The sequence below is a fragment of the Carettochelys insculpta genome, chromosome 1 (assembly GCF_033958435.1).
Source record: "Carettochelys insculpta isolate YL-2023 chromosome 1, ASM3395843v1, whole genome shotgun sequence".
In the NCBI taxonomy this organism is placed as follows: Eukaryota; Metazoa; Chordata; order Testudines; family Carettochelyidae; genus Carettochelys; species Carettochelys insculpta.
Window position 1 is genome coordinate 349,512,768 of NC_134137.1, and position 13,621 is coordinate 349,526,388.

General features: G+C 41.5%; 1 protein-coding gene across 3 annotated transcripts in view; it reads right to left on the minus strand.

Annotated features, from left to right (window-relative positions):
* The window catches only part of GRAMD4 (GRAM domain containing 4), a 130,533-nt gene that overhangs the window by 70,428 nt on the left and 46,484 nt on the right, over positions 1-13,621 (minus strand). For all 3 annotated transcript variants that reach the window (XM_075015956.1, XM_075015965.1, XM_075015974.1), the window contains exon 3: positions 3,566-3,686. In XM_075015956.1, the coding sequence (XP_074872057.1) occupies positions 3,566-3,686 (121 nt within the window). The remainder of the gene's footprint in view (positions 1-3,565; positions 3,687-13,621) is intronic.

Genomic DNA, 13,621 nt, shown 5'->3' on the forward strand with positions numbered 1-13,621 from the left:
TCCAATACTTCCCTTGTCTACCAAAAAGAGCCTATATAAAAAAGGAGAAAATTTTGCCCGCAGCTCAGCTGCTGCCTGGCTAATGTTCTTACAACAAAATGTTATTAGGTCATGATAATAATTTAAAGACATTTTCACAGCTTTTATTAAATCTCTTAACACTTTAAGGCTCCATGTTTAATTCCAAAACATTTGCTAACCTAAGCAAGAACAATTATAAATGGGCACACACTATTTGCTTTTCATCTCTTTGTTGTTTTGCATACATGCAGCTTTGATGAGCTAAATGGCTATATTGTGCCCTTTACACCAAAAACTGTCACTGAAGTTCATCAGCTGTGATTAAAAACATTTACTATCCAAAGGGACATTTCTGTGCTTTATTTTATGTATCTTACCTACAAACCTTGATAAATAAATAGGTACTACCTCCACCTTATTTACTGGGGTTAATTTGAGAAATAAAAGTGAAGCTTTTTTGTTCCATGCCATTACTAAATAATTCAATCTAAAGATTATGATTTGCCTTAAACTTGTTTTGAATTAAGGAAGCAGTCATTAAATCCAAGCTGCTTTTGACTCCTTCCTAATGCATATAAACAGCACAGAAGTATTTAATATCATATTATGGTGCCATTCTTGGTGTTTTGTCCACCAAGACAAGAAAAGTAGCCGGCATCGACTGGAGAGCAGCTTCCGTCACCCTTACTGAACACAACATGCCACAGTATGTATGTCAACATCAGCTATGCTATTTACATGGCTGAAGTAGCTCAACCTTGCACATAAGTGTAAACAACACCTCAGACTTCCACCATGCTCTCTACTGTTTCATTCTCTACGCACATGGTCTTTTCTGCCTTTAATATTCCAAAATAAATAAGTGTCTGCAATAGTCTTAACCTTAGATCACAAATAAAAAACAGAAAAAATACACATAAGAAAACCAAAAAACTTAATTTGCCATTAAGCCTGGTGGTTTTGGGTTTTTTGTTTTTGTTTTTTTTTTAAATCTAGAATCAGACAGGAAACAAAAATTTTGAAAGAGCTCCTTACTGGTGTTAACTAGAAGAAAAAGTCATATATACATCCCATTATCAAAAAATGGACTGCTGCACTCTGATAACTGTAATGCTGTTCTAAGATATTTCTCTCTCACAACACAGATTCTTTCTGTTGGATCTGTTATGTAAGTCAGCACAACATTTGTGACTTCAAGATTGACAATAACGTACATCTCCATGGAAAAGTAAAAAGAAATAGGTCAACATTCTGCTACCTTTGCGTCATATGTGCATCCTCCACTGAGCCCTTTGGAATGTAAATCAGCATGAAAAATACAGCCCTATAAATTTCTGTATGTTCAACCAGAATGATCATTCAGCCCGCAGTAGTACCCATAATACGCCAGCTTACACTCTGAAAGAAGAAAAGTAACGAAGAGAAGGAAAAAAGAGTCCTAAGGGTCAGAGCCATCCCAAGAGAGGGTGAGGCCTAGGGTAACCACCCCCCCTCATCTCCAGTGCCCCAGGCTTGGAGCCCAGGACAACCCTCACCATGCTCAAGTCCCTGCCCCAACCCACCCTATACTCTTACCCCATTCCTGACCAGCCTGGCTAGGGATTACCTGGGGCAGGGTGCAGGAAGAGGGGGCAGGCGGCCACAGCATGGAGTCACCTTCCCTCGCTCCCCCTCAAAACTAACCACATGCCATGAGCAGCAGCCTGCTCCACTCCGCTGCTCCCACCCCACCTGCAGTGCTCTGCTCCCCTGAAGGCGGAGGGTAGCAGAAGCCACTTCCAGCAGTCAGAAAGGAGTGCGGCTCAGTGGGGCCGGACATGGTGGAGAAGAGCAGACTGCTACACACACCATGAGGTGAGGGAGGGAGGCAACACGCTGCTGCTGCTACCGCTGTTGTGTCCGGTAACCCCCTCCCCTCGCTCATACAATGATCGGGGCAGCTGTCATGGGAACCCAAAAGAACAGGGCATGGAGTGGCTGCCCCACCTCATCCTATGGACAGGACAGCTCTGCAAAGGGTAACAGTTGACACATTAATTGATTGTTTCATGGGGCTGCCCTTTGTTTATTCATGAACTATCCCGCAAATCATCCTCCTTTGTCAGTTTTACCTAACTAGTTCCTTGTAGACTTCATTGGGCAAAAGAGGAATGAGATGTAATGACAGACCACTTGTTTACATACAAATAACTTAACAAATCCCAAAAAGACTGGTGAAGAGAGCATCTATGTACCTTACTTTTCAAAATATGAAATTCCATCTTTATGCAAGATGTATTTTGCAGACAGCTGCATGACAAGTCTCCCTATATGATTTTCTGTATTTTACTTTTGATAGTCCAATTCTGATCCTGAATTCTGAAACCTATACTCTAAGGATACAGTAAACAGACTTTACATTTGCATCATGTTCTTCTATTCATCCTTCTGGAGACAACCAAACACTGGTAATATTATGGGACACTCATGATTAACTTGGACTGATACCATAATTTATAAAGAACACTTAGCATTTGTTTACTCTAAGGAGCACCTGCAAGGAAGGCAGAGAATGGAAAAGAGAAAGGAACCATATCTGAAAAGTAAACTGTGGTCTGGTACAGGAGATTAGCAGCCAGATTATTCCAATCAGGCCAGAAACATATTTTAAGATAAAAGCATATGTTGAGTTCTTCTTTACAACCACTACAGTTTACTATCTTGTCCCCTTCTGTATTCTCCAATTGGCTGTGACCCAACCTCAGAACAAGAGCTTGTCACTGCAGCTTCATCAAGGGTTTAACAAAATGACAAGGGCTTTCTTACGACCAGTGGATACAAACTGATCTACACAACTTGGATGTCATGAACTAATCTCCTGACCTGGACTCTCAACAGGAAAGTAATCAGTAAGCTTATACCTCCTAAGAAAAAATAAAGCCATAATTTACATTAATCACTAACTTGATAAACAGAAACAAAATGAACAAGATGAGGAACCTGAGCTGAAAGTTGTATATTATATCAATCTACACAGTCTTAAAAGTAAAATATATATAATATTATATATATATAGCTCCTCAATCATTCTTTACAACTGTAAAGATCAGCACAAACACTACATTTAGTCTGCATCTCTGTGGAAATGGAAAGTATCTCCCCTGCTATTTAACAATATAAAATGAAAAAAGTAACAAAATTTCTTACAGGCACTGTTGCATTACAACTTCCTCCCACCTTGTGCGGTAGGGAAGTTTGCAATATGGCAGTACCTGGAAGAAATCTAAGTGTACAATAAAGTGCTCTGGGGAGGGTGTTGGAAGGTGGTTGGGATGTCAGGGAGGAGTCCAGGCACCAGGGCTGGCTGGGGATTGCGCTTTTAAAAAGGGAGAAAAAGTTACCACTTTTCTAAAGACCCCCGCTGATATGTGTTATTTCCATCTAAACTCAACGACAGACAGCATACATCAAAAAACCTCAGGCACTACCAAGCAGGTTTTCCATTTTCTCATCAATCCATGTTTCAATAAGCTTTCTTGTTTCAAGGGCATTCTTCATTACTTACGTAAAAAGTGTTTTTCCAGTAAGGCGATTTCCAAATGACCTTTGATCTCATTTAATCTATCAGACTCTGTTCTGTTAAAATCCTGGATTCCTGATGCCATAATGATGGTCCCTGGACCAGCCTATGAAAAAGAATGAAAAGCAAAACACATCGATAACTCAGAAAGAAGCTTCTTCCTGCAGTGTCATTTAAATACACAATTTTACCTCAAAGACAGTAAACAAAAAGCTGTGTGAAAAACTGTGTTAGGATTTGAAGCCAACTCTATAATGAATCAACTACTCAGCAACTGTCTTATTTAGCATTAGAAATACTGAAAAGAATCAATAGCAGCTGATCAGACACACCGCATCTGCCTTACATGTGACCAGTGTTCAGTGCGCTTGCCCGGAAAGACTAGATTTACTGCAACATGACGATCATCTTACTTCCCTCCTGCTGGCAGAGGGTGCATTTCCCTTTAATTTGACTTATGGCCAGTTAAAAACAAACAATATTACAAGTATGTAAACAAGCAACAATCTAAGTCCTGGTCTACACTTAAAACTTAGGTTAACATAGCTATAGCTCTTGGCACTGCGAAAAATCCACATTCCTGAGTGCCACAGCCATGCTGTCCTAAAAACTCAGTGCAGGCACAGAATCCTTCTGCTGACTAAGCTACTGTGCAATTAGTGCAGGAGTTAGTTCCATTGCTCTACTGTATGTCTACATTATGGTGTCACAGCAGCAGAGATACAGTGCCACAGCTACATGCCTAGAATCCCCACAGAAAGATTTTTTTCTGAGCACTAAGCTGCCATTCTACACAAATCCTCTCTCTTGTATTTGTGAATATTTTTGCGTCGAGATATAATCCTGAAGGAAGAAGATTTGCAGTCTTCACGCAAGAACGTCAAAAAAAAAAAAAAAAAAAAAGAAAACCAGCAAGGCCATTTTTTTCTGTTTAAAGGGATGTGAATAGTGCCCAAAAGATGATGCTGCAGGACAAAATCTCCAGGATCTTGCATCTTTTGGCAGTGATTTATTGCCATCTTTACCAGCAATGGCTGCATAAACTAAGTACTGGAAATACTGATGAATGTGAAAAATCAAAGAAAGCCTGGCTATGAACAGAAGCAGCATCAGCCTACAAAAGATGAAACCACAAAAGGAACACATGTACTTAGCAAGAGACAGGTGAGGATACTTCATTTTTGGAAAGAGACGAATTTCTGTCTTGCAAGCTGGCTAATTAAAATATCATATGCAATGTAAAAAGCCTTCAGATTAGTTCTGTGTTTAAGCTCTTCGAGTATCCGAGGTATTAAACACTTGTCAGATGCACATATTTTTAGTACCCATTATATGTAAAGAAAATACGACCTTTTATTCATAGTCCACAGCTGAGTCATCTGTACCTACTCTGGCTAGATCTACACTATGCAAATTAAGTCAACTCGAAATACACAATTCTAGCTACAGCAATTGCATAGCTAGAACCAACCTTTCTGCGCTCAGATTACTTGGCTGTCCCTACTGAACATGCTAACAGGAGAGTTTCTCCCATTGACTTCCTCTATTCCTTGCATCTCACAAGTAGTAGAGGGGTCAACTCCAACCCCGAGAAGTCAGTTTTGTGTGTCCCTACTAGATGTGCCAAATTGAACTCTGGAGGATCGACTGAGCGGCCCAGTCTTCCAAGCTAGTGTAAACGTAGCTTCAGAGCTCAAGTGAGAACACAAGTACTTCTGAAGGAAATGAAATAGTTTATACAAAATAAAATCCAGTATAATGGAATACAAATATATTCAAGTAATTCAGCAAATTAGTGAAGAAGTTTTAATTTTAAAACAAATTAAATATTTAAGAACAATTTATTTCTCTTTATATATAAAAATACTTTGCTCCAGAGCAAAAGAATAACATTATCACGGCAGTATGCACCACCCCCCAGCCACAAGGGGAGTCGAAGCAGGGAGGGGAGGTGGCAGGAAGGTGGAAGCTGGCCACGTGCCTCCACCCCACCCTCCCATCCCTGGGGCCCTCTCTCCATCTCCCCCTGCCACCAGCCCTGGTCTCTCCTGCCCATCTCCACCATCCCCAGCCAGGCAGCAGGACGTGGGCTCCCATCAGTAGCAGCAGATGGAGCTCAGCTCTGAGAAGGCCCTCCCATCACTCCTGCTGGGGAGGGAAGGTGGAGCTCCGAGCAAATCTCAAGTTGCAGCTGCTGGCAGGGAAACCGCTTCCAGGGCTGGGGGAGTCAGTAGCAGCAGATGGAGTTCATCTCCAAGAGGCTCCTTTCGCTCCACATGGCTTTCTGGCAGTGGCTGCTCCAAGCTCATCCTCTTACCAACGGCCAGAAGCTGTACAGCTTATTGCCCCACCGAAGCTGCCTACAGCAACCTCCTCCAAGCCTTCTTGAGTGGCAGACAGACCAGAGCCGTGCAGGAGAGACCCCAGGAAGGCCGGGGCTGACGGCACAGCTCCCCAACCCCCCACGGAGGCCGGAGCTGACCAACAGAGGGAGTTGGCGAGCATGACAAGCAGGAGGGCATGATCCCCAAGTTAAATATTCAGTTATAAAATGTTCTTTTGTATCCCATGCAAAAGTTTCAAAAGCAGCTCAGTTATTTCTTTATAACATACAGGAATGATTCATACTTTTAAAGTACTCTGACAACGCGTCTATAAGACAGAGGCCCATTGATGCCAAATGGCAAAAGAATCCACTGTTTTCTAGGAGGAAATCCTTTATCAAACCTGAAACTCATTACAGGTTGAACCTCTCTAGTCCAGAACCCTCAGGACCTGACCAGTGCCAAACAACAGAATTTGCCAGAACATGGGAGGTCAATGTTGGAGCCTTACCAACATTTCCACTGCTTATTGGGCTCAAAGAAGATATTTAGGGGTAAATTACAGCTAAATAACAGCACAGAATGAAGAGTCAGGACTGACTGATGGCTGTAAATAAACTTTATGGGACTGTGGGAAACTTGGCCACACCCATGATAAGTGGCCTTCTGGCTAATTAAAATCATGCCAGATTACGGATGGACCTGCACACCTAACACATTGTTTTGTGGTGTTTACCTACAAAAAGTACCTTATACCATCTTTACTGGAAGCTTGTCTTTCATCAACAGCTATAATCACTGGAAAATGTTTTCATATAAATTATAAGAAAAAATGTAACTATGCTGAAAATTATACCTTAAGGCTATGTTTACACTGCAGAGCTACTTCACAGCTATGAAACGCGCCCAGTATTTCAAAAATTTTCTAAAAAACGTTTTTGCCCACTTTAGTTCATTCTTTTCCTTAGCTTTCTGGATTTTACCCCTACATACACATTCTCAGTTATAGTTCCTTGGTGACATGCCCCTCCTTAGATTTCCTGTAGGCATCCTACCAGGTTTTTAGATAGCTAAAGAACTCCTTATGCAGCCACATTGGCCTCTTATCTCTGCATTAGAAGGAATGCCTTGCAATTGAGCTTGTTATTCAAAGAGAAGGATACTGGTATTCAAAAGGAGTTATGTAAAGATCCTGAGAATAGGATGGATGCAGAATGTCACCAGCGAGGAACTATATAGGAAGATACAGCCAAAAGAAGACCTACTACACAAGGGTATACAACAGAAGCTACAAAACGAAGCAGCAGAAATGTAGCACTTTAAAGACTAAAACTGATTTATTCAGTGATGAGCTTTTGTGGGACAGACCCACTTCATCAGATCAATTTCATTTCCAACACAGACTGACATTTACAAGCACAGAGGACCAAAAAAGAAAAAATTGCAATAAAAACTGACAAATCAAATAGGGTTGAAGGAAGGGGTGAGAGGTGGGGGGAGGCGTTAATCATCCTGTCTGAGATAATTACGAGTATCAAAGGAAGGGAAGCAGTCCTTATAATTCGTGAGGTAGTTGATGTCTCGGTTCATACCATATGTTAATGCGTTGAATTTGAATATGTACTCTAAATCACAAATCTCTCAATGTAATCTGTTAAATTCTTGGTGTTCCAGGACACAAGCTCTCAGGTCTTTAACATAATGGCCCGCTACATTGAAATGTTCACTGACCAGCTTATGTGTATTGAGTTTCTTGATGTGTGCTCTGTGTCCATTTATTCTTTGGAGAAGGTTTTGCCCAGTCTGTCCAATGTACAAAGTGTCAGGGCATTGTTGGCACATGATAGTGTATATAATGCTGCTGGAAGCGCACAAGATGTGCCTTTGATCTTGTAACTAACATGGTTAGGTCCAATGATGGTATCCCCAGAATAAAGATGTGGACAAAGTTGACAGCGGGGCTTGTTGCAAGGAAAAGTTCCAGGATTAGTATTGAGAATCTCTCTCAGGTTAGGAGGCCATCTATAGGAAAGGACTGGCTTTGTCACCTAGAGCCTTCTGGAGTGTAGCATCCTGATCCAGAATAGGTTGTAGATATTTAATGATGCACTGCAAGGGCCTACCTTGAAGTAGTTGGTTTCTGGGTATTCGTTTGGCCCTGTTAATTTGTTTTTTCATCTCTCCTGGTGGGTAATTCAGTTTTATAAATGCTTGGTACAGGTCTTAAAGACGTAGCAGTATTAGTCTGTATCTTCAAAAACAACAAGAAGTCCCGTGGCAACTTATAGACTAACAGATATTTTGGAGCACAAGCTTTTGAGAGCAAAGACCCGCTTCATCAGATGCATGATCGGGGGGGAAGATCAGAGGAAGATTTACAGAAGGTGGTCCCAGTACAAGGAAGGGCTAGAGCTGACAAACTCTATGCAGTCAGGGCAGAAAGGGCCCATGGTACAGGTCTTATAGCCTTCTGTCTCTGAAGATCAACAACAGACACCACCTGTCATCACCTGTAGCCCCAACCCAAATCCCTGAAATGCATCCTTAAAAACCTACAACCTATTCTGGATCATTTTGTTAGTCTTTAAAGTGCTACATTTCTGCTGCTTTGTTTTGTTGGAGTACAGACAAACATGGCTACTTGTCTCTTACAACAGAAGTTACAGTTATTTGGGCATATCTGCAGAATGAATGAACAACAAAGAATCAAGACCCTGGTATTTGACATAATGGATGGTTCAAATAAGAGAGGCAGACCCCACAGAGAATGAGTACATGATATAACAGATTGTTTCTGTAGACTAGCTCTGCACCAAAGCCACTCTGCACTGGACAGGGTAAGATGGACTGAAATAGTGACAGAGGCATTGGACACTAACAGGTGCTGAGCCCATGGTTGTTGATGATGATGAATGAATAACACTATTGGAAAATATTTAATTTAAAATTTAATTTAATTTAATTAATTAAAAATTAATTTAATTTTAAAATAATAATTGATTGCCACTTTGTAATTGATTTAAAACTTATTTTCTGTGATCATTTTTATTTATCGTGTTTTCCCCCCAACAGATATACTGCCATACCCTTGCAGACCCTGGTTGGGAACAACTGCTCTAGGTAATAAAAAATTGTCCATTACGGGTGCATCTACACTAGCCGGCTACTTCGAAGTAGCTAGCTGGCACGACGTCGAAATAGTACGTGCCGCGTCTACATGTACCATGAGCTATTTCGATGCTGAAATCGACATTAGGCAGCTAGACGTCGAAATCGTTATTCCTATCTGAAGATTGGAAGAGTGTCGAAGAAGGGCGTGTGGACGATCTGTGTCCTGCTACATCAAAATAGTGGGGTCCTCCCTCACGGCCATCACCCGAGGCGTTGAGAGACGCTCTGTCCAGCCCCTGCGGGGCTCTATGGTCGCCGCATTTCTGGCTGCTGCTGCTGCAGGTCCATGCTGCATGCACAGGGTCTGCAACCGGTTGTCGGCTCTGTGGATCTCGTGCTGTGCAGGCAGTGTGTGTCTGAGAGGGGCCCTTTAAGAGAGCAGCTTGGGGCTTTGCTGGCCCCTTATTTCGACGGGGAGCATTTGTGTGTGTGGACGTTCCGCATTTCCTTCCGGGGCAGCTCCTTTCGATGTTCCCTGTCACTATTTCGACGCTGAACGTCGAAGGCACCAGCCCTAGAGCACGTGTAGACGATACGCATCGAAGTAGCCTATTTCGATGTTCTTACGTCGAAATAGGCTACTTCAAAGTAGTGTGCTAGTGTAGACGTAGCCTACATGTGCTAAGAAGTTGTAGGACATATTGTATTTTGCTGTAACAGTCTTCCAGCAGAAAACAGCAAAGTTAACACGAATACTAGCTCAACTGTATTACCTAATCTTGTTACAAGAGAAGTGGATGACGTATTTTGCAAACAGATAACATGTTCATTTGCTATTAAACAATTTTCTTAATAAATGGGATACTTATTGCTAAGAGGACAGTACATGGTATCTGATCATTTACTTAAGCCATTATACAGCTTACAACATATTCAGATTTTAACAATCACATTTATTAATTCTTGGTTTTTTATTAGCTGCATGTGGATAGAAGTTAGAATTTAATTTACACAGCCAAGCAAACAGGTTTTAAAAGTCGTTTTTCATTAATTACAGTTACTATAAGGCTGTGGCCTCACTTGGCCAAAATTTCGAAGTGGCCATGTTAATGACCAAATCGGAGAATACTAATGAGGCGCTGAAATGAATATCAGCTGATAGAAATAAGGGGATTTCGAAGTCTGCGGGTCCTTTCAAAAAGAAACCCCATGCAGCCGAACCACGCACGAGCAAAACACGGAACTTTTGAAGTGCTGTGGCTGGCAGCATGCTGATGAGGTGCTGAATATTCATTTCAGTGCCTCATTAGTATTCTCCAATTTGGCCCTTAGCATGGCCATTTCAAAATTTTGGCCAAGTGTGGCCACGGCCTAAGTGTGGATACATAAGTCAAGTGCATCGAAACATTCTGCATTTAAAACTGATTAAGCAAAGGTTAATTGATTATCTGCAGTTAGTATATTGATCCTATTATGTCTCATGAACATATCCTTCAAGATTTTACAAGTGGAAGAACTTATTACACCTTATTTTTGTCATGATTGGGAGAGGAATCAAAACAAAGTAAACTTTTTTTTTTTTTACAACCATCAACTGGTTTCTGAACTTTGAATAACTCCTCACTGAAATGAATGAAATCAAGAAAATATTCTCTCTCCATTTCAGAAGAGACTGCTACTAGGTTAATAAATTCTGGTTCAAGGTATTTGAGCAATGAATTCTGCCAGTTCAGAGGCTGGGCATTCTTTAAAACTTTGCCAGTAAACCTTTAAGGAACGTCTAAATGGAGCTCTACTACCAGCAGCTCCATGCTAATGAGCAGTCTTGCATGAGCAAATGGCTGCTCATTAGCACAATTATAGGGCTACTTAGCATAGCCATGTGAGATCTGGCTGTCAGCACAGAGTGCTACCGGAAGTAAACAAGCTGCATGGATGTGCCTCTGTCAGCTAAACCCCCTGAAGATTTTGAGGCATAAGGGGCTGGTGACAGAGGGGGTGTTCAGCTGGCAGAGGCACATCCACATGGCTTGTTCACTGCCAGCAGCACCCTCTGCCGACAGCAAGATCTCACGTGGCTATGCTAATTATGTGATTACTCTAATGAGCAACCCTTTGCAATTGTGAGACTGCTTATTAGCATGCAGCTGCCTGCAGTACAGCTCTGTTTAGATGTGCCCTTAGTGAGTGAATAATATTTATTAAATATCTTAATAAAAATTATCAGTAAACTGGCTTTTTTGTTGACAAGTTCACAAGACAAGGACTGAAAGCAGACTGAACTGTCCTGCTGCATTCCATTCAGGTTCATGGCACACTACAGAAGCAACTTGCATTCTACTGCCCATGCTGCACTGATTTTATAGTATAAAGGACAAGATGCTGTAGTATTCAAGACCATCAGTTTGACATTTCAAAGAAACACCAAAGTGAGTGTTAAAAAAATTCAGATGCAGATCATCAATCCCTTGGTAAATAATTTATCTAAGAGAACCAATGATAAATTCTTTTTACTATACTGTATTTGATACACTGTGGAACTAGCAGTGTTGGCAAGGAGAGTTCATCTGCACACCAAATATGGAAAATGTGGAGTCCAAAAGCATTGATAAGGACCCTTAGTATCATCAATCAGGCAGATTACATCAAACATGAAATTTGTACTCCATTTTTTATATCAGTTGTGTTTGACTGAAACAATATGTATGATGGCAATAATTTTGCACTCTTCACTATCTTTTAACACCATTGTTCCCACTGAACAAATGAAGGAGCAAAAGGAGACAAAAATATACAGAAAAGCAGAATAAAGACTAAGGGCTGCTCTATAGTAGAAGTTAGACTGATCCAGCTGTACATTTGCTCAGGGGCATGCAAAGAATCACATTCTTGACAGATATAGTTAAGCTGACCCAATCCCTGGTGTAGATTGTGTTAATTAATGGAAGATTTCTTTTGTTAACCTAGTTACTGCCTCTCAGAGAAGTGGATTTACTACGGTAATGGAAGAACCCCTTGCTGCTGTAGTATTTCTAGTGTAGATATAGCTTTAGGATTACGCAGCCTAATATGTAAACAGACTTGTAAGATCTAGTGTTGTTGTTTATTTTTCTTACTATTGCTCAGTACCCCTAGGAGTCATTCATGAAAATGAAGTCACACAAGACTACATATTCCCACACCACCTCTGTTCCTGAAAGTACCGTGACGAAAATATACCTTGCATTGTTTTACTTAGTAAATAGCTCCTTGGGGAGGTAACACCTTGAGAGAGAGCTCATGAACTCAGCAATTCAGGTTTACATAAAAGTTTTGGGTATTGATTTAAACATAATAATGCAGATTCCAAACATTTTTGGATGCATGTGCTAATAATGCAATAATGCCAGTTTCACCTCCAGCACTGCTGCCTACTCACCCCCATTTTTCAACATAGATCTTTAGTGACTTAGCTCTCTGATACTGTAACTCTGCCAACCTAGCAGAAGCCAGTCAGATGGCTCTTTCCCCATTAGTTGATCCCTGTATTGTTCTGCTAGTGTTCTCTCTCTAAAGCAGTGGTTCTTAAACTGTGAGTCAGAACCCCAACCTGAATCCTGAGCGCACATTAATGGAGACATGAGGACTGGTTTGGACTTGCTGGGACCCAAAGCTCCACTGCCTCAGGCTGAAGTCAAAACTTAAGGGCTTCAGCTTTCCCACACACATCCCTTGGCTTTGCCCACTCTCCCATCTGTGGCAGTGAGGCTCAGATAGGCTCAAGCTTCAGTCACCTTCTAAGATCAGATAGTAATTTTTATCATCACAAGGGGATCCCGGTACAGTAAAGTTTGCGAATCCCTGCTCTAGAAATGTCTTACTCTGTCCATGTTCCATTTGTTTCCCTCTAACAACCATCTATGATGTCAGACAGAATACCATCAACAGGGCGTCCTTCGCAATATGCAAACTATGCAGCTGCACAAAGCACCCAAAAATTTTGGGAACCACTGTTCTTAATTTTCACCCTCTCACCTCTTCCTTTCCTTGTTCTGTGGCTCTTTGTTCCGGAGAGGATCTAGTGAAAAGCCCACCAGTTTACTTATCAGAACATTCAACTTGTGAAAGAGCCATTAAAGTTGTACTTAAACTATTTAGAGAGGCATTTGCCAACCCCAGGTATATGATTTTACTTCCTGAAATGAACTGGAGCTCATTTGTCAATTCAATACTATACTATTAGATCTCAATAAGCATCTTAATGGGTTAAAAACTCTAGAGGCAACTTCCTTTTGATGAACATTCACATGTCCACATCAGTTACCCTGAATGGCCACAATCACCCAGACTGATCACCTTATTTAACTTTTTTGCAGTACAGTAAGCCCTCAAGATACGCGCAATCAAGCTGAGTGTGTCTCAGGTTAACGTGCAGCAGCCTGGCTCTTGCTCCTCCTGTCAAGGGTGGCAGCCGCTGCTGAAAAGGGCAGCAGATGTTAGTCAGGCTTCCGTCCCTTACAGGAGAGGGCTATCTAACAGGAGCTGTTTCCTATCAGGAAGGGCAGCTCCAAGTCAGGGTGCCACCCCTGACAGGAGCAGTTTTCCTGGTCTCCAGAGGGGCAGGGAG